The sequence below is a fragment of the Anastrepha ludens genome, chromosome 3 (assembly GCF_028408465.1).
Source record: "Anastrepha ludens isolate Willacy chromosome 3, idAnaLude1.1, whole genome shotgun sequence".
Classification (NCBI taxonomy): Eukaryota; Metazoa; Arthropoda; class Insecta; order Diptera; family Tephritidae; genus Anastrepha; species Anastrepha ludens.
Window position 1 is genome coordinate 119,060,330 of NC_071499.1, and position 27,598 is coordinate 119,087,927.

At 39.5% G+C, this 27,598-nt stretch overlaps 1 protein-coding gene across 1 annotated transcript; it reads right to left on the reverse strand.

Annotated features, from left to right (window-relative positions):
- Nucleotides 1-23,293: 23,293 nt before the first annotated feature.
- Nucleotides 23,294-23,824, reverse strand: LOC128857701 (uncharacterized). Its single transcript, XM_054093445.1, has one exon. It carries the CDS (start codon nt 23,822-23,824, stop codon nt 23,294-23,296), a length of 531 nt encoding a protein of 176 aa, XP_053949420.1.
- Nucleotides 23,825-27,598: the final 3,774 nt, after the last annotated feature.

A 27,598-nucleotide genomic window follows, 5' to 3' on the forward strand; every position in this document is an offset into this window, starting at 1 on the left:
GAAAAAATCAAAAACAAAATGCTTTTGAAATATTATTTTCCAGAAAAAAAATTGCAAATACTCGTATTTGATGACTTTTTCAAGCTAAAAACCACTTATATTTAATAATAATTAAAAATAATATGTGTAATAATTTAAAACATATAATAATTTCACGTTTTTTTTTTTGTAAATAATATTAAAAAAGTATTTTTACTATATTGCATAAGATGCAAATTATTAAGCGCTAAGTTCAGTAGATAAGTTAAATTTGATTAATCTGTGAGATATATATCGCCTATGTAAAGGCTGACGGGGTTAACCTTTTTCTCAGAAATCTTGCTTACTGATTCTAAATCACAGTTTTTTTTCTCTGGATTGGCATGAAATTTGTGTGTATGCACTTACAAGCAGCTGAAGCAAAACGTGTGGTGCAGAAATATTTATAATGGAAATGCGTTGAATGAAATGGGATGAAAAAACAGGATACTAAAAATGTCGTAGTGGTGAGGCAAAAAGAGGTTGGCGCATGAATTGCACCTCTACGGACGCTTCTCTGCACAAAATTAAAAAAAAAGAAGAATAAGACCACATCGCTGCTGAGAAATATCGAGCGGGAAAAGATTTGGTATGTGCAGGATTAAATATTGAGCGGTATTTACAGATGATATTTTTTTTTAAATGTATAGCTGATGAGCTTCGAGTTTAATCCTGTCAAACTCTTTGATAGAACACAGAAACACCCATTCGAAGTCCATTGGTTCTCCTTCTCTATCAAAGTATTTGAATATTTCAGCCAAAGCAGCAACTTCTGATTCAAAAACAAAAGAATTCCTAACAACTCTACGATGTTGATGTTGGCTACCGGATATTTTATAAAGTTTGCCACAAAAAGTAACCAAATAGAGCCTGCGTGCACTGCAAGAGCTAAATGGCATAACTATCATAGATTTATAATCACAGAGCGCGGCTGCTAAGCCGTTCGAAAATGAGTGTACATCAAACTAGAGTGGTTACGGGTAGTCAGAATTTGTTTGCATTTTCTTAAAGTATAATACCTTAAAAATATTTTGTGAAATTTGAAGTGAGTCCGACAAATACTTTTCGAGTTATTCAACAATTAACAAAGGGCGCTCGGGCGCTCATAAGTCAATAGGAAAACTTTAAATGCGTTTTTCTCAAAACTATGTTTTTTGAATTGGTGATCACTGTAAATTCAATAAAATTTACACTGCTTTTGAAAAACATAAAAGAATCATGCCTGATAGAAGGATTTTTGGAGTTTACTCCTTAAGAAACGATATATAAGGCCCATGGTATGAAAAACATGGGTAGTAAAATCGTGTGAATCACCGGAAGTGTACGCTGACGGAAGTGACGCGTTGCCCTTTTTCTATATTCTAGTGAGAAAAAGCACTGCCTACCTTGTGGCGCTACTTTGTTGGTGCAAACTTGTAGGAAATAAATTTTCCTTGTGGGTGCTGATTTCTCGTGAGAAAAAGCACTGCATACCTTGTGGCGCTGGTTTGTTGGTGCAAACTTGTAGGAAATATATATTTCCTTGTGGTTGCTAATTTCTAGTCAGAAATAACACTGCCCACATTTTGGTGCTTATTTCCGTTTCCTATCTAGTGCTTGGGCGTTCGTTGAGAACCTATATTACATATACTAGTGATATCGTCTGAACCTTTGGAGGAGATTGTCTTCAAAAACCCTTACAATGGTTCATCTGCCAATTACACGCCAATGAACTACCGCTTAGACATTTGTTTGAGTACATTGATGGCTCTATGTCTGAAAGCTTTAACGATGAAATAGAGAAAAAATTGAAGGATTGTGAGAAGCTTTCTTTCCTCAATTATAAACCAATTATATTCACACTACCAGATATATCCAGTGAAAAAGATTTAAGTACGGATCAAAAATACCTATTTGATATTTGTAGTGCTATTATAAGTGGACATTGCAATTGGACAAAAAATTGTTCATTCCAGGTGGCTTACTATAACGAATAGAATAAATAAATTTATATTTTTCCAGTAATATAGAAAAAGTCTTCATTTACTCCTTTTGCATATTAAATATATTTTTAAATATCACGGTAATCGTTCTTAAGGAGTAAACTACAGTCGCGTGTCGGAGCTGACACACACACCTTTTTTTCAAACATTTCGATTTTTTTCTCTCGAAAATCTGAAAAATATTGGCTTCGATCAGGCACAAGATTATCTATTAAAAAAACTAATTTCTCTTGACCGATTGACTTTAGATGAATCTATAAGGACTTGTGATGATCGTCGCAAGGGTCTTCTGGAGAAACGGGATCCACACAAACAGCGATAACTCTTAGAATTATAAATTTTTTTTTTTTTTTAATTTTGCTAAAGTCAAGTCGAACCATGATGTATTAATGCAATTTTTTTTATTTTTGTAAAATAAAGCAAATGACTATCAAACAAAAATCATTGAAGACCATCATTTTATCGGGCCTCTGACTACCCCTAACCCCTTAAATGTAGAGAAAAAAAATTCTGTACACTTGGCAGCTCGCTTTTACTTTGAAAGGCTTGCAAATATGATTTTTCCCCATACCTGTTCCCAAAACTTTACCTCAAATATCCCCGGCGTCACATCAATTAAACACAATAATATTTATTTTTCAAGCCCTCTACAAAATTCCATTATCTGATTAAATATCATTTCAATTAGTTATTAGCTACAAATACTATTCGCTTTACTTAATGCCAACATTAGAACCAATTGCGCATAAAAATGAGTTTAACTAAAAAACATGTTTTTGTGCAATTTTCCGCATATAATTTGTATTTACAATTAATTACAGATTTTAAAATTTAAATTTAGTGTACATCTATTGCATTTTGGCCACATTTCCGTAGACTTTTTATGCGGAAATAGCATTTTTGTTGTTGTTGTGAATTTTGAGTGGAAAAAATACGCAAAAAAAATTATTTTAATTCTCAGTATTATAAAATAGAGGCTTAAAGATTCTTTTCGCACACATTTTTATTTTTTATTTTAAAAAATTTTTTGCTGCCCACAATAAGCATCACTTTGCCATGGTGACATACGAGTATAATTAAAATTGCTTTTTTACTTTTTTTTTAATTACTTTTATAATTTTTTCTTTTTGGAATAGCAGTATGTATTATAGTTTGATTAATTTTTTAGTTTCTTTTTATTTTGCGCTGCGCTGCCTTCAACTTGTGTCAACATTAGCTGATCACTCATACGCACTGGCAGCCAATTAAATTTTATAAATATTCATTTAATAATATTCGTCATAATCAATGAAGTACGTTTTTTAGTAATATAAGTTGACTAATTGCTTGTGTATACCCGTTTTTTTTTTCTTTTACAAATGACTTTATGACTTTGGTTATTAGCGCCGTTTGGTGCATTATGAATTTTTGAAATTTTTCCAATTTTCATAATTATTCTATACACAAAAACTGTTATATTAGTTTGTTCAGTTTATTAATTTGGAATTATTTTAAAGCATGCATTAACTAAGTGTAAGGGAAATGGTGGCATTTATAATTCAATCACAGCTACTGTTTGGATGAATATATTTCAGATGCCTCGTAACGGAAATTGAAGTCGTTAATCCGCGGTCGCCAAAGCAGGGTAGGTCCACGCGAGGCTGCAGTTCTGTTTTGCTTGATGCTTGAAGTACGCGTGATGCATGAAGTGATGGTATAAGACTTTCTCTAATAGCAGCTGTCTCCCTGCAGGCAATGGCTAGCCTTCGGGTGTATTTCTGAGTTGAAGCTGCTTATCAAGAAAGTTCACCCGAGAGCAAGCAGCATAAAATTGTAAGATAACGAAGAAATGGGTGATTAGGTATATTTTTTTCCTTTTTCACTCCTCTCGGGATCATAGGGCCTCAACAAGACTCAGCCTTGCGTTGGTTTCGTTAATCTATTTGATTTCTGACAGCGTATGTAATTAGCCTGCCGCTATCAGTCCTAAGTAGTGGGAATGCCCACCTGTCGTTGCTTAGGAACAACGCCTTTTTACTGCTTGGAGCGCCACCTGTGCCACGCATTTTTCTACCAGAAGGATCACACAGATGGTTGAGGACTTAGCTGTCTGCGCTATTACCGCGGCTGCCTGCCTCCTCTTGCTGGCGCCACTGATGCAATGTGTAACTGTATGCTTTTCTTTGTTTTTGCTTGTTTTAGCAGCCACAATACCAATAATGTGCTAACTATTGTGCGGGAGTAACGAATGGTAAAGTTTTTGGGTTTGAGGAAAGTTTTTGGTTTGTTGCTGTGGAACCTTATCTATATATATAAAAATTAAGCCGAAAAAAAGTGTGCATTTGTCCGGGGTAATCTCAGCAACGCGTGCAAGGAAAACAATGAAAGTTTCACACATTGTTGGTGTTGCTTTGGCAAAGGTTTCTGTGAAGTTTGGTTGAAATCCGATAACGCGTGTGTGTGCGGTGCGTCGGTTAAGTGAGTGTGTTTTTGCTATTTGCCGCTCGTATTTTTTGTACCGCACATAATAGGACTATGAATAAGTTCGTTACGGTTTTACAACAGATGGCGTAACTTGATTATTATTCCATCGATCCACATTTCCAAACATTCATTGGAGAGCTACTGTCGTAAGGCACAAACGTCAGTATAAGTTTTTTATTTGAAGCGTAAACAACAATATTTTTACCACACTTGAAAATGTCGAATTTCGTGCCAAATAATGTGTTTTTGCGGGGAATTCTTCTTCATTATTTTAATATGAAGAAAAAAGCAGCCGAAAGTCATCGTATCTTGGTGGAAGTTTATGGTGAGCATGCTCTATCTGAGCGAACGTGCCAGAAGTGGTTTGCACGCTTTAAAAGTGGTGATTTTGGCTTGGAAGACGAAGAACGCGAGGGTGCGCCGCCAAAGTTCATGGATACCGAATTGGAGGAATTGCTCGATCAAGATCCGGCTCAAACGCAAGAAGAGGTTGCAAAAACTTTGGGAGTTGATCAATCAACCATTTCCAAACGTTTAAAAGCCATGGGAATGATCCGAAAGGTAGGCCATTGGGTGCCGTATGAATTGAAGCCAAGAGACGTTGAACGCCGTTTTATGGCATGCGAACAACTGCTTCAACGGCACAAAAGAAAGGGTTTTTTGCATCGAATTGTGACTGGCGATGAAAAGTGGGTCCATTACGACAATCCAAAACGTCGGGCAACGTATGGATACCCTGGCCATGCTTCAACATCGACGTCGGCGCAGAATATTCATGGCCTGAAGGTTATGCTGTGTATCTGGTGGGACCAGCTGGGTGTTGTGTATTATGAGCTACTGAAACCGAATGAAACGATTACGGGGGATGTCTACCGACGACAATTGATGCGTTTGAGCCGAGCACTGCGAGAAAAACGGCCGCAATACGCCGATAGACACGACAAAGTTATTTTGCAACATGACAATGCTCGGCCACATGTTGCACAAGTGGTCAAAACATACTTAGAAACGCTCAAATGGGATGTCCTACCCTACCCGCCGTATAGTCCAGACCTTGCGCCATCCGATTACTATCTCTTTCGATCGATGCAACATGGCCTGGCTGACCAGCACTTCCGTAATTACGATGAAGTCAAAAAATGGATCGATTCGTGGATTGCGGCAAAACCGACCGAATTTTTCACAAAGGGAATCCGTGAATTGCCAGAAAGATGGGAAAAAGTAGTAGTAAGCGATGGACAATATTTTGAATATTAAATTTGTAACCATTTTACGTCAATAAAGTTTCAAATTTCGAAAAAAAAACCGCACGAACTTATTCATAGTCCTATTAGCATTCATTAGAATTGAATACATTTTGGTCGTGTGTGTCTGGGCTGATTATTATGAAATTTGGTATATATATATATATTTTTCAACGGTGAAGGTTAGTATAATATGCTTATTGATTCCACTCGCCACCAGGTGGCGCTGCCGAAGGCCAAAACAAGGACCCGGGTAACCCTAGGATGTGTTTTTACGTTGTGGGTATCAACTCAAAGCTACTGATGAGTGCTTTAATACAGAGTATTTTTTAGATCTCTGAGTGACCAGGGTCTCGAGATATAGCCGAAAAGGTGGACCAAGGTACCCTTGGATGTGTTTGTACAATATAGGTATCAGATGGAAGCTGTTGATGAAAGCTTTTAAGTGAAGTAATTTTTACTGCCCGTTTCCGGGATAAAGAAAGGAGATGGAGCTGGAGATGGAAGAGGAAAAGGAAAAGGAAAAGGAATAGCTACAGGAAGAGGAAGAGGAAGAGAAAGAGGAAGACCACTTATTATTAAAAATTAAAAAAAAATTTTAAAATGTTACATATACGCTTATTATATAAACGTTAATCTGAAGTCAGTTATAGTGAAAAATTCATTGTATCATTGCCGGCGTGATTGGTGATCGTTTCCTTAATTTTTTGCAGAAAGGTTATGCTAATATGAGATATTACCTATATCATTCATATATTTACGTATTACCTGTGTACTCACAAATATACGGTTGAAGCAAATATGTATATGTCAGTTTTTTTACTTCGCCTGGACAAGTTTATATAAATTTAAGAAGAGTAAATAGAACTTCTTTTATATCAGACTTCACGCAAAAAAGTCATTTGCACCTCAACACATAGCTGGGTTAAAGCGGGGGGGAATAGAACAGTTCTCTTCTCCTTTTCCGCTTTTTCGCACACGTAATTGTATGGGATGAGTGCACGATAGCACATAAAAAGTCACTGGAAGCGCTTGATAGGTTAGGTTAGGTTAGGTTATAATGGTTGCCCAGAGAGTAGGGCCCACTTGGACGAAATAGTTTGGTTCGTCCTTTGTGATGCCATTTAAGGACAGAGAAGGGGGAGGAAGGGAAGGGATGGGGGAGTTGTGAGTGATTGTGGACTACGAACGGTGACTAGTCCGCGGTTGTGTTAACCTCATTATGCTGCTGATGTAGCTCATCAGATTTTTGTTATCGACACCTGCTATATCAGCAGGCGCAGAAAAGAAATGAGAACCAAGATACTTGAATCTTAGTCCCGCGAAGGCTGGGCAGCTAAGGAGCATATGCTGAGATGATTCCACCTCATCCTCCATGCAGCTGTTGCAAAAAGGACTCGAATTGATTCCGAGTCTCACGGCATGTGTACCTCGCGGACAGTGCCCCGTGATGATGCCCACGAAATTTGAGAGATGACATTTTGTCATTCCCAGGATATCCCTCGAACGCCTCCTATCCAAACGTGGCCAGAAGGACTTCGCGACCCTAGACGTTCGTGTATTTGCCCAGCGTTCGCTGAGTTGGTGCATAGCCCATCCTTCCAGGAGTAGAGCGCAGGTTGTCAAGGGGATCCCGATCCTCTCCTTTCGCGGGCACATTGCCTCGCAGGTCCCCTGTCTGGCCAGCTCGTCGGCTTCGCAGTTTCCTGCAATGCCACTGTGACCAGGTACCCAAATTATCTTTATGTCGAAGAATTCTGATGCAATCGAGAGTGAGACCAGGCATTCCCTGACCAGCTTCGAATGCACCATAATAGAGCCTAGGGCCCTGATGGCCGCTTGGCTATCGGAGTAAATATTTACCCTCTTAATAGTTGTTACGCAAGTAAGTAGCCAGTCAGCTGCTTCTTTAATTGCGGCCACCTCTGCTTGGAACACACTGCAGTGATCCGGTAACCTGAATTTGAGTTTGATGGGGAGCTCTTTGCAGAATACTCCTCCTCCAACCCTACCGTCCAACTTCGAGCCATCCGTGAACAGGTTAACGAGGCCCTGTCCCCAGGTGTTGCCCCCGGTCCACTCCTCCCTTGGTGGGATATGGGTAGAGAAACTTCCACTTGGACTTAGCGAAGGCACACACTGGTCCGTCGACGAGGGGATGAACTCAAAGTTTCTGAGGATGCTTGAGTGCCCATATGTGAGGTTGAGCTTATAGCCCAAGCCCCTCAGTCTGATTGCGGTACGAGCAGCGGCAATTCTGCCTGCGATGTCTATAGGTACCGCGTTCAACATTACATTAAGCACCAGAGTAGGAGTAGTTCGAAGAGCCCCACTGATTCCAATGAGTGCAGACCTCTGGACTCTCTTTAGCTTTTTAACTGATGTCGTTCTCTCTAGTGAGTTCCACCAGACAGTGACTCCATATAACAGAATTGGCTTTATTATGGTATTATAGAGCCAGAATACAACTCTGGGCGAGGGGCCCCACCTTTTGCCAATTGCGCCTTTGCACCCATACAAGGCGATTGTTGCCTTCCTTACTCTCTCCTCAATGTTGGGCTTCCACGTCAGCTTACTGTCAAGGATTAGACCTAGGTACTTCACCTTGTCAGAAAGCACCAGCGGAGCGCCCCCCATCGAGGGGAGCTGAGCTCTGGGTATTTTGTATTTCCTCGTGAAAAGGACGAGCTCCATCTTAAGAGGATTCACTGATAAGCCGCAATCTGCTGCCCATCGAACAACTACGTTCAGATATCCCTGCATTAAATCATACAGGGTATCTATAATCTTTCCTCTAACAATTAATGCCACATCATCCGCGTAGGCAATCACCCTACAGCCCCTCCTCACCAGCTCCTCCAGCAAGTCATTGATAACAATGATCCAGAGGAATGGTGAGAGAACCCCGCCTTGCGGCGTGCCTCTGCTCACCTGCCGGCGGAGAGAGACGCCGCCCCACTCTGCCACGACCGTTCTGTCGATGAGCATTCTGTAGATAAATCTGGAAAGGTCGGCTTCGACCCCCAGCCTACCCAGAGCTTTCGTGATTGCCTCCGGGAGAACGTTATTAAAAGCCCCCTCAATGTCGAGGAAGGCGCCAACTGCGAGTTCTTTCTGATATAGAGATTCCTCAATATCTTTAACAATTGTGTGCAGAGCAGATTCCACTGATCTTACAGTAAGCATGTTGGGTGTGCGACAAACGCCCCCGAGGAATTTCGCTTCTTATGTGTAGGTCAATCAACCTCTCAAGGGTTTTCAACAAGAAAGATGAGAGACTGATTGGCCTAAAATCCTTAGGGGAGACATGTGAGCTCTTGTCAGCCTTGGGTATGAACACAACCCTCACAGCCCTCCAAGATCCCGGTATATAGCCCCTGGCTATGCAGCTCGCATAGATAGGGCTCAGCCAGCGGCATGATACCACTACAGATTTCTGTAGTTGGGCAAGTATGATGCCATCAGGACCAGGTGACTTGAAGGGCCCGAAGGAGCCAATGGCCCAGGCCAAGCGGTGCTCATCCAGCGCTTGATAGGACATTACGAGATTTACGTAGTAAAAATGAAATCTTTGGTCGTACCTTAGTGCTGCTGGCTGGTCATTTTAGACAAACACTGCTTGTTATTCCTCGAGCAACTGTAACAGATGAATTGGCTGCATGTTGAAATCATCATATTTGTGGAGACATGTTCAAACACTCAAACTAACTACAAATGTACGTGTTCTTATGCAAAATGATCCATCAGCTGCTGAATTTTCACAGCAATTATTGGATATTGGAAATGGAAAAGTTCCTGTCGATAATTTAACTGGCTTGATAACTTTACAACCAAACTTTTGTCAAATAAGGCAAACGAAAGAACAGTTAATTCAAAGTATTTTCCCAAATTTGCCTCAAAATTACAAAAATCATGATTGGCTTAGAGAACGAACCATCATGGCTGGCAAAAATAAAGATGTGAATGAAATGAATGCGGCTATTTTGGCTAACATGCCCAGTCCAGAACAAACATATCGATCCGTTGACACTGTTACAAATCAAGATGATATTGTTAATTATCCCACTGAATTTTTGAATTCCCTTGATTTACCTGGATTACCGCCACACATGCTAAACTTGAAAATAGGAGCACCGATTATTATGTTGAGAAACATAAATCAACCACGACTATGTAATGGCACTCGATTAACAGTTAAGAGATTGATGAATAACGTCATTGAAGCAACAATTTTGAATGGAAAATACTCTGGTGAAGACGTTTTAATACCGCGAATACCAATGATACCATCGGATATGCCGTTTTCAATTTCCTGTTCGCCTTGCATTCGCGATTACTATTAATAAGTCACAAGGCCAAGCTTTATCAATTTGTGGTATTGATTTAGAATACCCATGTTTTTCTCATGGCCAATTTTATGTTTCATGCTCAAGAGTTGGTAAGCCATCGGTATTGTTCATTTATTCAACAACGCATGGAAAAACGAAGAATATTGTATACCAAAGAGCATTACAATAAAAAAAGCAATAAAGTAACTCACATCAAATGTTTTTTTAATTGCTACTACTATTCAAAACTTCTTTCATTACTATTCATGCGCGAGAATTTTTATAAAAACCACACAGTATTTTTCGGTTTAATTTAATTAATACATCTAGATTTTTTTAAAGACACCAGCGGAACGGGCGGATTTTCGCTAGTATTAGTATAAAAATTTAAGGAAGGTGTTTTTCGAATTAACTTAAAATTTGGTATTTTTATAATTAATTTTTTTTTTTTTTTTTTGAAAAACTAAAAAGAATTTCAAATACGCGCTTCTTGTTTTAATTCTAGCTTGTCCAGGCAGTCCCGCGATCAAAGTGTTATAATAAGACCTTTCGCTGGCATAGATTTGGATGACATTCTTGCAGTAAGTAATCGCTTGATATTCTTCCAAATTTGGTAACATTGAAGAAATGCACATATTTTCCAAGATAACTTTTTCGGTATAGTTTTGCTCTAGTTTTTTTGTCATTTTCGCAAAAATTCAAAGAACTGATGGCTTTATGAGATATTCCCAACTATAGCATGGCGTGTGCTAGATGACGACCTTTCTGAACTTTTGATATAAGTATTTTTTGCATCCTGCCATACACTTGAACAAACTTCATCATTTGGTTTATTAAAAATTTCTTCCGAACAACCAAACCAGTCTCGACCAACTGGCTGCTTTTACAAATTTAATGTTTCACAAGACTTTATTTAAACGAGCTATTGAATATATTTTTCTATATAAGCCTCCTGGCATGAACGGCATTTGACATGTTTCGACATTGAGAGAGCTCATTCCGGTCTACTCTCCAACCATGCGACGCAGGCCGCCTAATATTTATACCAAAAATATGAATATGGAAAATCCTCTGACTAAAAATTTAAACTGCACTTGAATGATACTGAAAAAAAGGTAGCAACTATTTTTTATGATTTTATAATTTTTTTCGTGATTTCTATTGTGTGTAAAAATAGTTACGCTCAATCAAAGTTTACGATGAAAAAAGTGGTAATCTAAAACATGGTAGTATCAACAATTGAGTTGACAAAAAAGTGAAACGCTTTCGATTTCAACGTTGTAAATGTTATACATATTTCTCCCACTTCAGCGCAATAGTATCAATTACGCTTTATTTTGGGAAAAAAGCAAATACCATTCTCGTTTTTTTTTAAGCCGCCCTTTTGGTTGCAGCTTAAATTCCTATTATGACCATTTGCATCTAATTTTTTATGCTTCCCTTGTGATGAACCTTGTTTGCACTTAATAGGTATATTTTATTCGCACTTGTTGCAAATGAGGGGTAGTAGATTGTTTTTGTAATTAATTTGGCATGTTAAAATGTAATGTGTAAGCTTTTTCCTCTGTGAAAATAAATAAATTTTTTGGATTTTCTACTAGCGAACAGGCGGTGATTGGCAACCGATAACTGAGTATGAAAATAGAGTTTTCTATTGTGGGGAGTTTTAAAAAAAGAATTATACACAATATGTTGTCAATTATTTGGATGAAAATCAAAATGAACTGATTTTTGAGAAAATATATTTTCCCAACTGTTTTAAGGAAAATCAAAATCAAATGATTTTTGTGAAAATATATTTTCCCAATTCTTTGGATGAAAATCAAAATTGAATTGAATTGATGGGAAAAAGCGAGAAGAGTAACAAATCACTTTGGAAAAGGAACACTGCTTGACTGGATGGCGAACCCAAAGTAATATTCCCACAACTTTAGGTGAACGTGGTCGACCTCATAAGTCATATGAAGAATCAACAGAGGAATCAAGAAACGCAAAAATATGAAACTCGCACACTCGCCGTGGCGCACTGTGGGACAGAACTGTGCGTACCGTCTCAAAAATCTGTAACTTTGTTCCTAATTGGAGTAACGAACTGAAAATTTTTATGTAATATCTAGAATGTTTATACTATAGAATAAAAGGACACTTGGTGTATTATTTTATGTTTATAATACTAAAAAAAAATGTATATTGTCATACAAACAAATATTTTGCATAACAACATCAGCAAAATCATAATATTTTACCATACTTCACTTCAAATTAAATTCTAAAAGTGAAAATACTTAATACCTATACTTGAAACTTAAAGAAAAAAAATAATAAAAGAAAATATAATACTGCTATTTACATAAATACTAAGCTCTTGGCTTCATCTAATAATTGTTTTTCAATATTTATAGGTGCTTTTCTAATACTAGAGATGTATGGATCTGATGTAAAAAGAAGTCCATTAAATACATCTTCATTTGTTGCTGACCTAGAGCACTTTCTAGCGTGATTCAATCTTATATTTTTGTAACCTTTGTTGCGAGACTCTTGGGCATCTTCAGATAAATGGCCAATAGGCAAAACAGCAAAATGTTTAATGATACTTTCGCCATGTATTAAAATTTTGTGAACGGAAGATGGCATATTATACCACATATACTTCGTGATATATAATTCCGCTGTAGCTCGAGTATATGCTCCAAATTTTTCCGGATTAATTGCAAGGCCTGATGCCAAAGTTTGAAGAATTATATAAAATCTTTTAATGAGGTTCTTATCAACTCCTCTAATTTCCGAAGAACAACTGTAGTTTTCAAAAAACCGTCGAGCTGTATTGCCATCATTGCTGTTTCCGGTACCTTGCCGGGGTTTGTCAATATATAATCCCATCCGGCTTCGAAATAAACTTTGCACAAGTTTCTTCTTGTCTTCCTTACTTTTTTTGTCTTCCGAAGTTCTTGCAGTCCATTTTTCAAATGAGAGATTATATGAAATATGCAAAATTAACTCCATGCATCTAATCCAAGCATGCAATGTAGACAAGCCGTACTCGTATGCATTTATGTTAACTGGCTTTGTATCTATTCTTTCCAAATTATTCATCTCGCTTGGCTTAGAATTACATACCGTGCACACAGCTGCAGAACTTGTGCCAGTTAGAACTTGTGTAACTTTTCCATCCACCATAGTTAAAAATAGTTTGTGACTTATTTCTGTTACCTGGTTCTCTCTGTGTATCTTAGACGTTGTCAAATTATTACTTTGATCACGAATATCAGCAACCACCGAACGGGTTTTCTCCGGGGTTTCTTTCGCAAATTCTATCCAAATTGGTCGGCAATATCGAATTGAAGAGCAAGCTGGATTTTGCCAAAGAACCTCTTCTGTTTCAATATCTGTCAGCTTTATTGGAACCAAAGACGCAATAAATAAGTTTGCATCCGAAACCAAATTTTTTTCATCTGATAAAATTTGTTTATATTTACTTGGTCCCGATGAACCATCACATCCCCATTTGGTAAACAATTGAAGATTTCTTTTTGTTGGCTTGTAAGCATTTTCAATTTTCAGGATACGGGCTGTAGTATGATCCAGTAACTCTTGCAGATTAACTTTAACACCAGTATCTGTCACTTCAATGCTGGAGGGTTGAGGATAACATAGTTTTTTTTGCGTCTGTCAATACGTTATAAGACGGAAATATATTAAGGTTCTTCTTAATAAGGCTCAACCGAAGTAATCCATATTGTGCTTTTGAAAGATCTAAATCAGCAAACAAACTTAAAGCTTCATCCGGCGTAAAACAGGTTGCATTGCAAGTTTCACGCAACAATTTTTCCTTTATAATCTTTTTTTCTTTTTTATCGCTCTTTCGCATCATTTCTACAACAGAAGCTTCATCGAACTCTCCTTCAGACCGCAATCCTTGGACATATGCGTTATGTATATACTCGAGTCCATATTCTTGAACCAATTCCATATGCTTCCTTTTCTAGATTTCTCTGATAGATGATCATAAGACTTTGGTGGCCGTCCACGTTCTCCAGACGCTCTAGGTGTAATATCAATTGGTACTTCCTGGAATTGTACCTTAAATTCACTTTCCAACCAAGTCGAGTTATTAAGAAGAAAACGTTGTTTTGTTCGGCTTGATTTGTTCCAGCGATCGTTGAACTTTGATAAGAGCAGTTTTTGAATACTTTTCAAAACAAATTCGCTTTTAAATGAGTTCAAATTATATTGTTCTTCTAAGTAATTTTTTATAGCATCTGGTGTTGTGCCGTGGTCAATGAAAAATACGCACAATTCTCGTCGAGGCACCACAAATTCACTCATTTTGTTAAGTATTTGGCAAAAAAATTTGTTTGAATTTTGTAACTATTTATGTCTTTCAAATATACGCAAAAATTCGTCACTGTTCTTGAGCTGCAAACGCATAATCAAACGTGCGCGTGCATGTTGTATATTCATATGTATGCACTACTTACCAACAATAAGTTTACGCAATCTAGCAGAAGCGCACAGTAAAATCGTTATTCCAAGAATTCGTTAATTATTAAGAACTTTACTTTCAAACAACAGAGATTTAATAACTTCATCGTGCTATAAGATGATCTTTTTGTGATACTTCGCGTGGAAGGGGGTTAATTTGGAGGTCAAAGGTCAAAGGGTTTTCATATGAAAAAATGTGTTGTTTCTATAGATATGTCAACCAAACTAAAAGATTATGTGTTTATTTATTTAGATATATTTTTGATTGATCTTTAATTCAAATTTTACTAAAATTTTTGAAAATTGTTTTCCTTTTCTTAAAGAGAAATTTGGTGTCTAATTAATTTTGGGGCAGGTTGGGGCAAAATTTTCCTTTTTGATTTTACTTCTACATAAGTTACTTTATGTTATGATATTAAAATTACGAGAGAGCCAAACGGAGCTAACTGTCAAAAGTTCATTTGAAGTTTCTAATACGCATACAAAATAAGGTATTCTTTAAAAAAATGTATGCCTTTCCAAGTTTTGCAAAAAATAAAATTTAAATACCTCTTTAATAGTAAATTGAATGACCTTTCTAACAATATATACCTAACACTTATAGATTTGCATCGAAGATAATCAAAATATGACCATGTAAACTGCTAGTATAATGTGCATCATAATCGACACTATTTTATGCATCAACTTGCAAGTCATGTTTTTTTACAAAAATAATTTAAATAATATTGTTTAAACACAATATAATATGTATTGGACATTTAGTCACATATGTACATAAACAAAATATTCAATATCGAAAATTCACAAAACTTATTTTTGAGACGGTTTGGAAATTTCTGTCCCACTGTGTGGCGGTTTGATTTCAAACCATTAATATAATTAGTTATTCTAATATCTATACCAGAATGCCACTTAGTGGACCTATTTACTGCAAAATCATCATTTTATAAGCACGCAGCGCAAATACCGCATTAAATCGGGTCACGAAGACGATTTTTAGAAGCACCACTACTTCAGAGCCACCTAGCGAGCTTTTAATTTTTGCAAAATATGAAAAAGTTTTTGGGATTTAGCAGGTCCCGAAATTTTCGGGATCGTATTGTTTTGTTTTTAGGGATCCCGAAATTTAACGAAGTATAAATAATATTTATGGCCTCCCGTGATGCATTTAAAGCTTCTCGCTCCTCACAAAAAACGTAATTTTGTGCCGAAGATGCTTTTATGATGAAAAAAATTATGCTCAACAGTCTCGAGATTTGTATTGGCTCATAACGAGATTTCCGGCATTAAAAAAATCCGATCCCGGTATACTGAGGTTAAGGGATTGACATCCCTAATTCTAAAAATGTGCCGAATTGTACCATAGTAAGTACTGGCATACCGGCACACATACAACAATACACTAAAAATTTCATAGCAATCGTATGAAGGATGTAGGCTTATATACCAGACAGACAAATAGACAAGCATTAATTTTATATTAAAAAGCAATACATATAGCAACATGAACGCGCTCTATTTAGATGTTACTGCTTTCCTTTCAAAGAACCTTACCCTTAGGGTGATTCTTATTTGTCATCGAATTTTTGTTTAATTTTATTTTCAATTTTTTTTATTCTATTCTAAGACATCTTAGCATGTAAGTATTTTTTTAAATTTTCAATGCAATACTCGGATGTCGCACCGGTATGTGAAAACGTATTATTTTCAAGTTGTTTGTTAATAAAAAAAATTAATCTAAGAAAAATCATGAATAAAAAAAAAATAAAAAAATTGTGTGTTCTTTATTTAGGTGATAGAACCGAAAAGCAAAAGATGAATAATAAGAAGCACCCCACACAAAATACATTTTTCCACGACTTATTAGCAGCTTTCAAAGCCATTAACTTTCGCACTTTATTTAATTTTTTTCATTTTTTTCGCTTCCTTTTTCTCTTTAAGCTGCCCTACCTCATCTGAACAACAAATGCCATGAATCATTCTCCTACTAAAAAAAACATATCCTCGAGTAATAATAGACATTCATTAGGCAGCTGACAAACGTTCATAAATCTAAACTTTCTCGCGCACAGGAAATTGATGCATTGTCGGTTTTAAAATGTTTTCGATTTCAAATAACTTTCATCTATCATTATTTCTCTTTTTTCTGTACAAAATAAAATTCCAGTGGCTCTATACAGACTGTCTGCTAACGAATTTCCCTCAGCTTTAGTTCGTTTGGTATGACACAATTTTAAATGGTAATGAAAGTGAGCAACTGTTGGCGCACAGCTAAGGCTTGGAGTGGCTCCAAGTGAAAAAGTAAATTTGAAAGCAACGGAAAAAAAATTATAAAATATAAAGTGATAATAATGTACCCACAGGCTGGCGTTCTTCGCTTGAGCGGCACAACTTTGCATGACGCTCACCACCCAGTGTCGTAGTGGGAGACGTGCGCGCTTAGTTTGGTCTGCGTCTGCCAACAATTAATAATTTTTCAAGCGTGCAATCAAACAGATAAGTTGAAAAGTTGCAAGAGATACGAAATACGAGACACGACGAGCTGGCAAGCAATGAGCCGCATTAATCTTTTTGATGATGAATTCATTTGGACAAGTTGCTGGCCAATGTTGGCACATATAGGGTTTTGCGGTAAGGACAGGGCGATGTTGAAATGGATTTGGAAAAGTATGTATAAAGTAGTAGCAATGTTGTTTTTTTTTTATTTGGAAAACCTCTGCCTGTGCGCGAGATAGTAGAAGCGCGCCAGTTTACCAAGTTTTAACTATGTTCTTGAATATAATTTTTTATGTTCTCATAAAAGTAACGTTTTTACAGTTAAGGCTAAAAGTCTTCTACAAAATTCACAAAAATTCCAAAATATATAAAAAAATCTATCAAAATTTTGTACTTTTTAGTCAGCATCTCCCAGTAAACTTCCAAGTTTGAAGTTTTACAGTCCATTCAATTTTAGTATCATAAAGCGTAAGCAGGAAGTTAGAAAGAAAGAAATGAAGAAAAAGTTTTTTCTAATAGCGATCGCCCCTCAGCAGGTAATGGCAAACCTCCGAGTGTATTTCTGCACAATGAATAAGCTTCTCATAAAAAGTATCTACCGTCGGAGTCGTCTTAAAACTGTAAGTCCCACATTTATGGAATAACATCACGCACGCCACAAATAGGAAGAGAAGCTAGGCCAAATACCCAAAAAGGGTGAACGTGCCAATTATGTATATATACCTATATAAAGAGTAAGTAGGAATTCGCTTAAAAATCGTGTTAATTTTTGAGAATTTTTTTTTTTTTTCATACGCTGTTGACAATTTTCTTCCGTACATAGCACATATCGGGTACACCTTAAATAAAATCAATACAAATTTCGGGCCATTTGAAACTTGTATTTTGTTATACAAAGATTGCTTAGGTCTGCTCCTATTGGAATCAGGGGGCATTTCGAATTTGGTACCCGTGGGCATCGCAGAAAAACTGCCGCTGCACGCACTGCAATCAATTTGAGGAGTTCGGGCCGCAAGCTAGACTTAAGCTATGGACACTGAAGTACTCTTTAAAACTTCGAGCTCATCCCCATGGTGCTGAATAAATATTCAACCCCGCTGGGCTCGAGCGGTACTTTTCTCATTCAATTACCCTCAAAGGAGTTTACCCAAAAAAGTTTACGGATGGTTTAGACTCATTTCGATCTCCAGTCACAGTGGTATAGCGGGAAACTGCTAGGCCGATGAGCAGGCCAAACAGGGAACACTCAAAATGGTTTCACCGCAAAATAAGAGGATTGGGGATTCCTTGGGGAACCTATGGTCTGCTCCTCGAAAGATGGGTATCGCGTTACCTCAGTGAGCACTGAGTGAGTGCGCACATGTGCAAAGTCCCGAGATTCATCTGACCACGGGCAGATTGGGGGCGCTCGAGGGAACTTCTGATGCTAAAGCTGCAGCTCTCGAATTTGGTGGATATCCCTATCAGACATTGCACGTTAAGTGTCCATGCGGGGAGACTTAGGATTGCCTCAAATCATGTCTACAGAAACTGTTTGGAGGAGGAGTCGGCCCTATCTTCTATGCTGGCCTGCTCTCCTCAGGCTAAGATTCAGATAGCGGAGCTCTCACTTTTTTGCTACACCTGCAGACATTTATGGTGATTTTCATCAACAGCTTGAAGTGGTTAACGCAATGTAATTAGTCACCGTTTGCTCATCATCCTCCTTCCTCCTTTTTCTTTCCTTTACAGTTTTTGTTTTGTTCCCCCCTCCCCCCCTTTGATCATTTTTCCAAGGTGGTCCTTGTTTCGACAACTATTTATCTTAATTTAACCTATACTAATACCTAGGAATGACTCTTTTTAAAAGAGCGGCGGCGCTGGGTGGGTCATGTCGTCCGAATAGATACAAACGCTCCCGCTCTGAAAGGGCAGAGGAAGAGGAAGGCGTCCTATGCGGTGGAAAGATCAGGTGGAGAAAGACTTGGATTTACTTGTTGTGTCCAACTGGTGCCGGTTAGCACGAGAAGTAAACGACTGGCGCGCTTTGTTAAACTCGGCCAAAAGCGCGTGAGCGGTTATCGCGCCAATAAGAAGAAGAAAAGCCTATACTAATATTCCGAAATATAAGGTTTTCCAATACGGGCGAGTGGATTTTGAAATGGAATAATAAAAGATAATAACTTGTTTTCTCTAGAAGACTCTTCTGCATAGATCCGGCTAAATTTGAGCATTAGTCAGACCTGTCCCGACTTTGAAGGCATCTGTTGATTGCAACTTAAAGGCATAAGCCTATAACCTCAGAGAACTACACTCGAAAAAATTTAGTGCAGTGAAATTGTGACCATTTTATGTGCCCTACACGAGAAATGGTCAAGTCTTAAATATATAAACATAATTTCCTATGGTTCCACGAGGGTGCAAAGGCTCAAAACAATCCTCCTCCATTTGACTCTATCAGAAGCAATCTTCTTCAGCTCATTCTACCCTTCGTTGGTTTTCTTTATCCCTGTTTCTAAACTTCTCCTCCAGAGAGGATACAACAAAATTAATAACTTGACATGCTGCTCAATCCAGTAATCTGCTACTCTGATGCGCATCAGTTAATGAATAATAACAAGAAATATGACTAACGCTGCCAAAACCTCATCCTGCCAATATCGATTCGTTCCTATTAGAAAACCCTATATTTATTGTCAAAGCACTTACTTAGTAGCAGTCAGAGAGAGGGCAGCGCGATGCATAGGATCAAAATGAACAATCGCAGATGAATTGAAAGAAAAAAATAGCTGCCACTTATATGCATACAACACACACACTCACCTTCACAGACATTATACAGCTATAGCAGTTGATTGGAACTTGCTGCCATTACCCCGTTTTTTATAAAGTCATCAGCACAGCTGAGATAATAAAAATTTGTCTGCAGCTTTTGCTAATACGCTTAATTTATAATCATCGGCGAAAATGTCATGGCAATCAAAAGTGGCTTTGGCTTGACTCAAAAGTGAGGGTAATTAATCAAACATTTATCTGAATATATGGTAAGTATTTTTTTCACGGAACAGAGAGATCAAAGCAGAGTTGCTAAGCAATTTTTGTAAAATATAGTGAAACGCGAATTTTGTGTATGTGTGTATATTGGTTACTCACACTACCACCATTTCAACTTTAAAGCTTTTTTCCGCAGCAGAAATGAAGGAAAGGAGAAGTGACCTTCGAGTTCCACCGGCAGATAGTGACAATGAAATGCGCCAGACTAGCATATCAAATGTGTTGTTGTGATGGCGTGAGGCAAACGTAATTATAGATTTAAACCCAAATTTTTTACGCAGTGATATCGATTTGGGAATTTTTTAAGGGCAGAGGAAGCAACGCCAGTATAGAGCTTAAATTTCAAGCTCTTCATCCATTACTGTTATAAATAGAGGACGTCAAAAATTGCAGCTACTTGCCGAATATTCACTGTTTGCTGATATTTACTGATAAATCACTCTTGGCGGACACAGGCGCCTTCTTCTGCCACACTCGCAATGTGATGTCCAAAAAGTTGGTTACCAAATATTATAGCTTAACTTGCTGCCCGACACCTTAGGATCATATCTGCATGTTTTTGTTGTTGGTATTGTTGCTTGTTGTTTCTAAAATCAACTTATAAAACCTGGCTGTGGTAATTAACGCATCAGTCATGGTTGTTTATGTCACTTAAGAGTAAACTCGCGCTATTTCATGGAAAGGGACTGGCAGGTAGAGCGAAAGAGAGAGGTGTCAGATGAGTGAATTTTAGGTGAGTGAATCTTAAAGGAAATTTGAAGATATAATTAGTCACATGCGAAGTTGTTGGAGTTTCTCCTTCTAGCCCATCCAATACGCAATTTTGCCCCAGTAATCAAATAGCCGCCGCCGTAGCCGAATGGGTTGGTGCGTCATTACCTTTCGGAAGGGGCGTAGGTTCGAATCTCGATGCATAAACCACCCAAATGAAAAAAATAGTTTTTTCTAATAGCCATGTAATTCATTTTTACATGAAAAAAAACAATCTGCCGTTCGGTGACAGCTTAAAACTGTAGGTCGCTTCATTGGTGGAGCAGCATCAAGACATCAGTAATAACATGCAGTTCTACGCACGAGAATAATTCGAACTTTTCTAACCAAGAGCTGTTACCTCAGCGATCTAACCTGCAAGTTTCAAGTATTGATGCATATCAGAGCTTGTGCCAGACACTGTTGTTTTCTAGACTCTGCGGGTCTTTTGGAAGCGCAGATATTCTGGACGAATTGGACATAAAGCGAGGGCGATCAAAGGGAACTTAATGCTTCAGCGCACACGTCAGACATCACTTTCATCTGGTTAGCAGGCCATAAGAACGTATATAGAAGCTAATGAGAAAGCTGATGAACTGGCAAGACAGAGGCCTGCCTATAAAGAATACAAAGCGACAGAAAAAGAATGTATCCAGGGCGTGCGCCAACGGGAGATCTTCTCACTATTATAGAAGCTGACCGTTGATAGATGGACTCATGCGGGTACTTGAAAAATAACTAATAACAAACGTGGCCCCATTTTAACAAATCCAGAACTGACAAGACACGAGCAGACATATTCACGTCAACAATAACCGGTCACTGGTCTTTGGGGGGCCATGGCCGTACAGCGATAGATGTAGCAGTTGCAATCAAGAAGAAACTAAGAAAACCCTTATTTACTAAATGTGTGAGTGCCCAAGTCTGGGTGCTCTACGACATAGAAGCTGGAGAAATTCTCAATGGTTAACCTGAAAGAAATTGCAGAAAAGAAAATAGACAACATTGCCAGATTCATAGACAAATCACGATGGTTCGACTAATAAAAAGCAGGGATTCTACAAGACATGTATCAAAATGGCATCTTGTGCTAAATGGAGCTGGGCTGCGTTACTCAGACAACAAATGTACCAGAACGTGCTTCGCATCTTCACCTACATCTCATGTTGGACACAATGGTCATCACGACCGCAGCAATTTAGATTCCATAGCAGCTATAACTGCTTCGGAAGTGTAAGTTGACCTTTCTCTGCTTCCGATGCTCTCGATTTCTTCTGCTTGGGATTAGTTGCAATATCCACTTACCTTTCACAGGATTTTCCTTCAGAGGAATCCTATCAATTTTTCAGGACCTTAAGCCTTTCTAGCTTCAGCTTTAGACTAACAAGATCTTTGAAAAATCGTACCTCAATACGCCTTTTATGCGTGCTTGTCAGAGAACATTCACAGGGGAAGCGCTGGGGTGTACCATTACCTCATCATTACAGCCACCGTCAAGAGCATTCGTCGCAAAGGCGAGAATCTCCACATGACGATCATATAATTCGTGGACTCTGTTTGCCGCATTTGTGATCCCATGAGAAGTCGTACACGCACTTTTGTAAACCTCAATATTAACCGCTGACTGACTGCTGTGGCATTACCTTCAACGAAAATGAATTTTCAAAGAGAAAGTCCCCATATTGAAATTTGAAATTGAAATCGGCAAAGTCGAGCCAAGAAGCTCCGAGATAGGGATTAACTCATAAAACGCTCAGGCTAAAAAGCCCATTGCATTTAAAGCTCTGGAAAGTGAAGGGTATATAATCAAAGAGGAAAGCAGAGAAAGAAGTAACAGAAGGAAAATGATAGAGCAGCATAGAGAGATAGGGATAGTTAAACCTGTAAGAATTTTCCACATTCTTTGGTAAATTTAAAAATACTGTTTAAGCAAAAATGTAAAACGTGTGATCACTTCGAAGCTGTACAAGCAATGAATTTTATTGAGCGTCTCATTTTAAGTACAAAGCAGAATATCAGGAAAATAACTGTTTAAAGCTAACTGTGCATAAATACTATATGTATGTATGTACATCATGAAGTAAATAACAGATGCGTACGAAGAAATTATACCAATACATAGTAGATATGTTATGGTACATAGGAAGTTGCTATAAATTAAGGCGGTGCCAGATTGGACGAATTCTGAACATCCTGCCCGGTTGAGGCGCTGACCTCAAAATGCTCTGCGTCGAGAAAGCCGGCACAATTTCTGTACCGCACGAGTCATCATACCGTTCGCCGCCTGAAGCGTGACATTACGTATTAAACCATTGCTGCCCGGATGAACCGCAGTTACGCGCCCTAAGTGCCAATATGTTGGTGGTAAGTTCTCATGTCTTACGATGACTATGCCTCCGATCTTTACGTCCCTTGATTTCGTCTGCCACTTGTTTCGAGTTTGAAGAGTAGATAAATACTAATCGCTCCATCGTTGCCAAAATTGTTGATGTATCTAACGCAGCCAGAGCCAGTGCTTAATATGGTTGGACGGAATTGTTCTGATGTTAGCTTCAGGGACTGCAACCAGTGGAGCGCCAACCAGAAAGTCGGTAGGGGTCAAAGCTAACTTATCATTGGGGTCATCGTATATAGGTGTTAGCGGACGAGAATTTAGGCATGCTTCAATGCGTGTCGCCAAAGTCTGAAGTTGGCTATACCATAATAACTGCGCTCCAACGAGGCGCACCAAATGATATTTGGCAGATTTTACCGCAGCCTCCCAGAGCCCACCTTGATGAGGAGCGCTGGGAGCGATAAAGTGCCAATGAGTACCGAGATTCGCCAAACTTTGTTGGTTGTTGTCGTTCTGCCAAGCAGCCAAGTCTTCTTTAAGCAAACGGTTAGCGCCTGTGAACGTAGTACCGTTGTCACTATAGAGATCTCGACATGGACCTCGTCTACTTATAAATCGCGTAAATGCATCTAAGAATGCGGGTGATGAAAGATCATCAACAACTTCAATATGCACGACCTTGGTCGCCATGCAAACAAAAACAGCTAGATATGTTTTGATCGTTGTACGCGACCTTTTTGTGCCGATGCGCGAAATAGTCGACGCCTGAAGATAGAAATGGCTGTGCTGCAGTAATGCGATGCCTGGGTAAGGATGCCATCTGCTGAGATAACGTTACGCCTCGGTGTCGTCGGCAAATAACACAAGTTTGCACAAAGCTTCGGACTGCTTGCCTTCCGTTCAATATCCAGTACCGTGCGCGAGGAGTTTGAAGAGTGATTTGCGCACCACCATGAAGCGTTGTTTCATGTGCGTGTCGGATGAGTAAATGTACCAAGCTCCCGTCGATCTTCTGGGAGGTCAGCGTGACCAATACGACCTCTGACTCGTAATATGTCGTTACAATCTATGTAAGGGTTCAATGACCTTAGTTTGCTGGAGCTGGATATTTCCGATCCCTTACAAATCAGAGACATATCAGTCGCAAAGGTATATTGGTCGTTTCGGATTAGCCCGTTAAGAGCATCGTCCATTTCTGTAGGATTGACGATCAGTCTTCGCAAATGTCGGCGAACTGGTAGCCACCAAAGTACGATTGCCACGGTACGAAGAAGGTTTTGCAATGAACTAAAGCGTTCGCTTAATGAAATTATTTGGCCGTCTAGACGTCGAGTTGTAAGAACGCTCGCATGGGCCGTTGTTCCTACAAATGATGACACTCTTTGTTCACCACGTACAATGTCAAGCTCGTCACCTTTTAATTCGATCCCAAAGGAAATTTGTAGCTGTTTGTCCATAAGCCATTTTGGCCCTTGCCACCACAACTGATGTTCAACCAGTTCTGATGCTCGGATACCTCTACTGGCACAGTCTGCCGGATTTTGTGCAGACTGTACATAATGCCAACGATCTGGTGATGTCAGCTCTTGAATGTGACGAACACGATTGGAAATGTACGGCTTGAGAGTAGTTGGAGGTTTACGTAACCAACATAACACGATTCGCGAGTCGGACCATAAATGATAAGAAGTGCCAGTTAGACGTAAAGCAATCAGCACATTGTCAAGTGTGGATGCGAGTAAATGTGCCGCACAAAGTTCTAGGCGAGGAATCGTTGCACCCTTGAGTGCCGCCAGTTGACCGACCTTCACCGTCTGTTGTCCTAGTATAGAGGACAGCCGCATAGGCAAGTGGACTTGCATCACAAAACCCAAGTAGCGTAGTAGTCTTACCCTCAGGCAAACCTAACCATCGTGGTACACGGATACGGTTTATAACGTCAAGTTCTCTGTAAAATAAGACCCACGTATTTTGAAGTGCATCTGGGAGTGGTGCATCCCATTCTAAGCCAGCAGACCACAACTTCTGAATAAATATCTTCCCGGCAATAACAATTGGAGCAAACATGCCAGTAGGATCAAAAAGTTTGGCGACCTCACTTAAAACCCGACGTTTTGTGAGACATCCGATGTTCTGGTTCAGATTCGCTTTGAAAAAATCTCATCTGTTGTTGGGTCCCAACTTAAACCAAGCACAGTTGCCGTCGATGGTTCACTTGCTAACTCTACGATTGAGGAATTGTTACTAATTAAACGCTTTACAACCTCACCATTATTAGAATTCCATTTTCGTAAACGGAACTGTCCGGCCGACAAAATCGCACTCACATTGACAGCGAGTTCGAAGGCTTTATCCTCAGTGTCACAACTGATGAGAAAATCATCTACATAAAATGATGACAGAATCGCATCGCGCGCAACAATCGACTGATGGCCATCTGCGACTACGTTGTAGTTATCATAACTGCATTGATTGAGTACGCGAACTGCGTTGTACGGGCTACAAGCCATCCCATACGTCACTGTAGTTAAACGGTATACTGCTAGGTCAGTGTCTGGTGATTCTCTCCAAATAATGCGTTGGAAATCCCTATGTTCGGAATTTGACGGAACATTTTCTCGATGTCTGCTGTTAATGCTACGCGAAAACACCGAAATTTACAAGTGGTTCTTGAATCGTGGCTCCCACCAACTGGACGTCGTTCAGTGAGAGGCCGCTCGTGGTCCGCGCTGAAGCATTGAACACAACGCGGAACTTTTCCAGAACCGCGTGGTGAGGGATGTAGTAGTTGACCCCCCCATCTCCAATGTGACTAACGGGTTCCATATGGCCGAGGTCCGCGTAGTCGCGCATGAAGGCAATATATTTTTTCTTGAGGTCACAATTCGCTGCTAGTCGCCGTTCCAGAAGGTGAAATTGTCGTAAAGCATGGGCGTATGAGTTGCCCCAAGCCGGAGCATCAGGATGAAATGGTATATGAACCAGGTAGTGCTCATCCCTTGTGCGGGAGTGTGTGGTCAAAACGATTTTCTCACATTCATCTTCGCCGTTACAATCTTGTGAAGGCACTTCCTCTAACTTCCAAAAGCTTCTTACGAGCTCCTCCAAGCGTGCGTCCTCTTCGCCTTGCTGGGTGCTGAAGGAAAGAGTTGGCGGCGTTGCTGGCTGCGCTGCCGGTACTGGACAACCAGCCGAAGCGGGTTCGCTGGGCGTGTGGCTCATTGAGGCCACCGAGTCTGACGTCCCCTTCGACTGCTTTTCCCCATACATCCGCACCAATAAGAATATCGATATTACTAGGAATGCCGGACTGCGTATCGGCCAATTCATGTCAATATGCACTGTTGGGATGACCTTAGTAATTGACTGCATGACAAGTGCAACGATTTCCAAACTGAAACTGGAATAGAGCGATTTTAACGTGAGTGTGACACGCCCACGTGTACGTGCGTAGGAGTAAGCTCCGATTCCTTCCACCGAAACTTCGCATTTGCTCCTATGAAGAGACAAAGAGTTAGTTAATTTATCTGTTATAAAACTAACCTGTAATCCGGGATCACAGAGCACCCGCGCCAGACGTCCATTGGTAGAGTTGCCGCATGCGTATACACGCGCAGTTGCGTCATCTGGTTGAACTCGCGTTGGCAAGGCAACCTACCACAGCAGGCTCTAGTCAGAGATTCGAATTTCTGGATGCAATAGCAGTGACGGCTCCTTCCGGACACGTTGACACTGACTCTGATGGATTCTGAGATAATGATTCGCGGCAAAGTAATGAGTTGTGCTTACGACCACAGTGACGGCAATTCCCCGATGGACATTGTTTTGCTGAATGACCTTGTTTTAGGCAGTTAAAACAAAGCTTTGCAGTCTTTGCAGCAGTAATTCTGTCTTCGATTTCATCACAAGAAAGCGTGCGCATTTCATAATACGATGTGCACCTTGGCAACATGTGCATTTACCCTCCTCTGCAGATACGACGTGTGATTTAACAGCTCTTGACGGACCACCAGCGCATTGATGACTCTTGGACGTAAATTCAACCCCATTGCTCCATGTGACAACTGTTGTGCTGAGGCTATGAGCCCGCTGACCCAAAAACGTAAGCAGCTCATCGAGGCTCGGAATTTCGGCGGGTGAACAGCTCATGTTCCATTCGCGCTGTGTAGTTATCGGAAGTTTCGAAACTATTATCGGTACGACCACAGCATCCCATTCGGCCACTGGTAGACCCATGGCATGTAAAGCTCGTAGTGATTCATGTACCGTGTCGACGATGAACAGTAACGCAGTTGGTGTGTCCTCAGTTGTCGGCTTGATATTGTTCACGCCGGCGCTGTTATTCAGGGTCTTTGCCTACAGACGGCAATGTATATATCTTTTCGTTCTATCGGGAACGATTGCAGGTCATAAAACGAAATTTTTTCGTAAGGGTAGTTGTTTATGGCATCTCATCTCATAGGT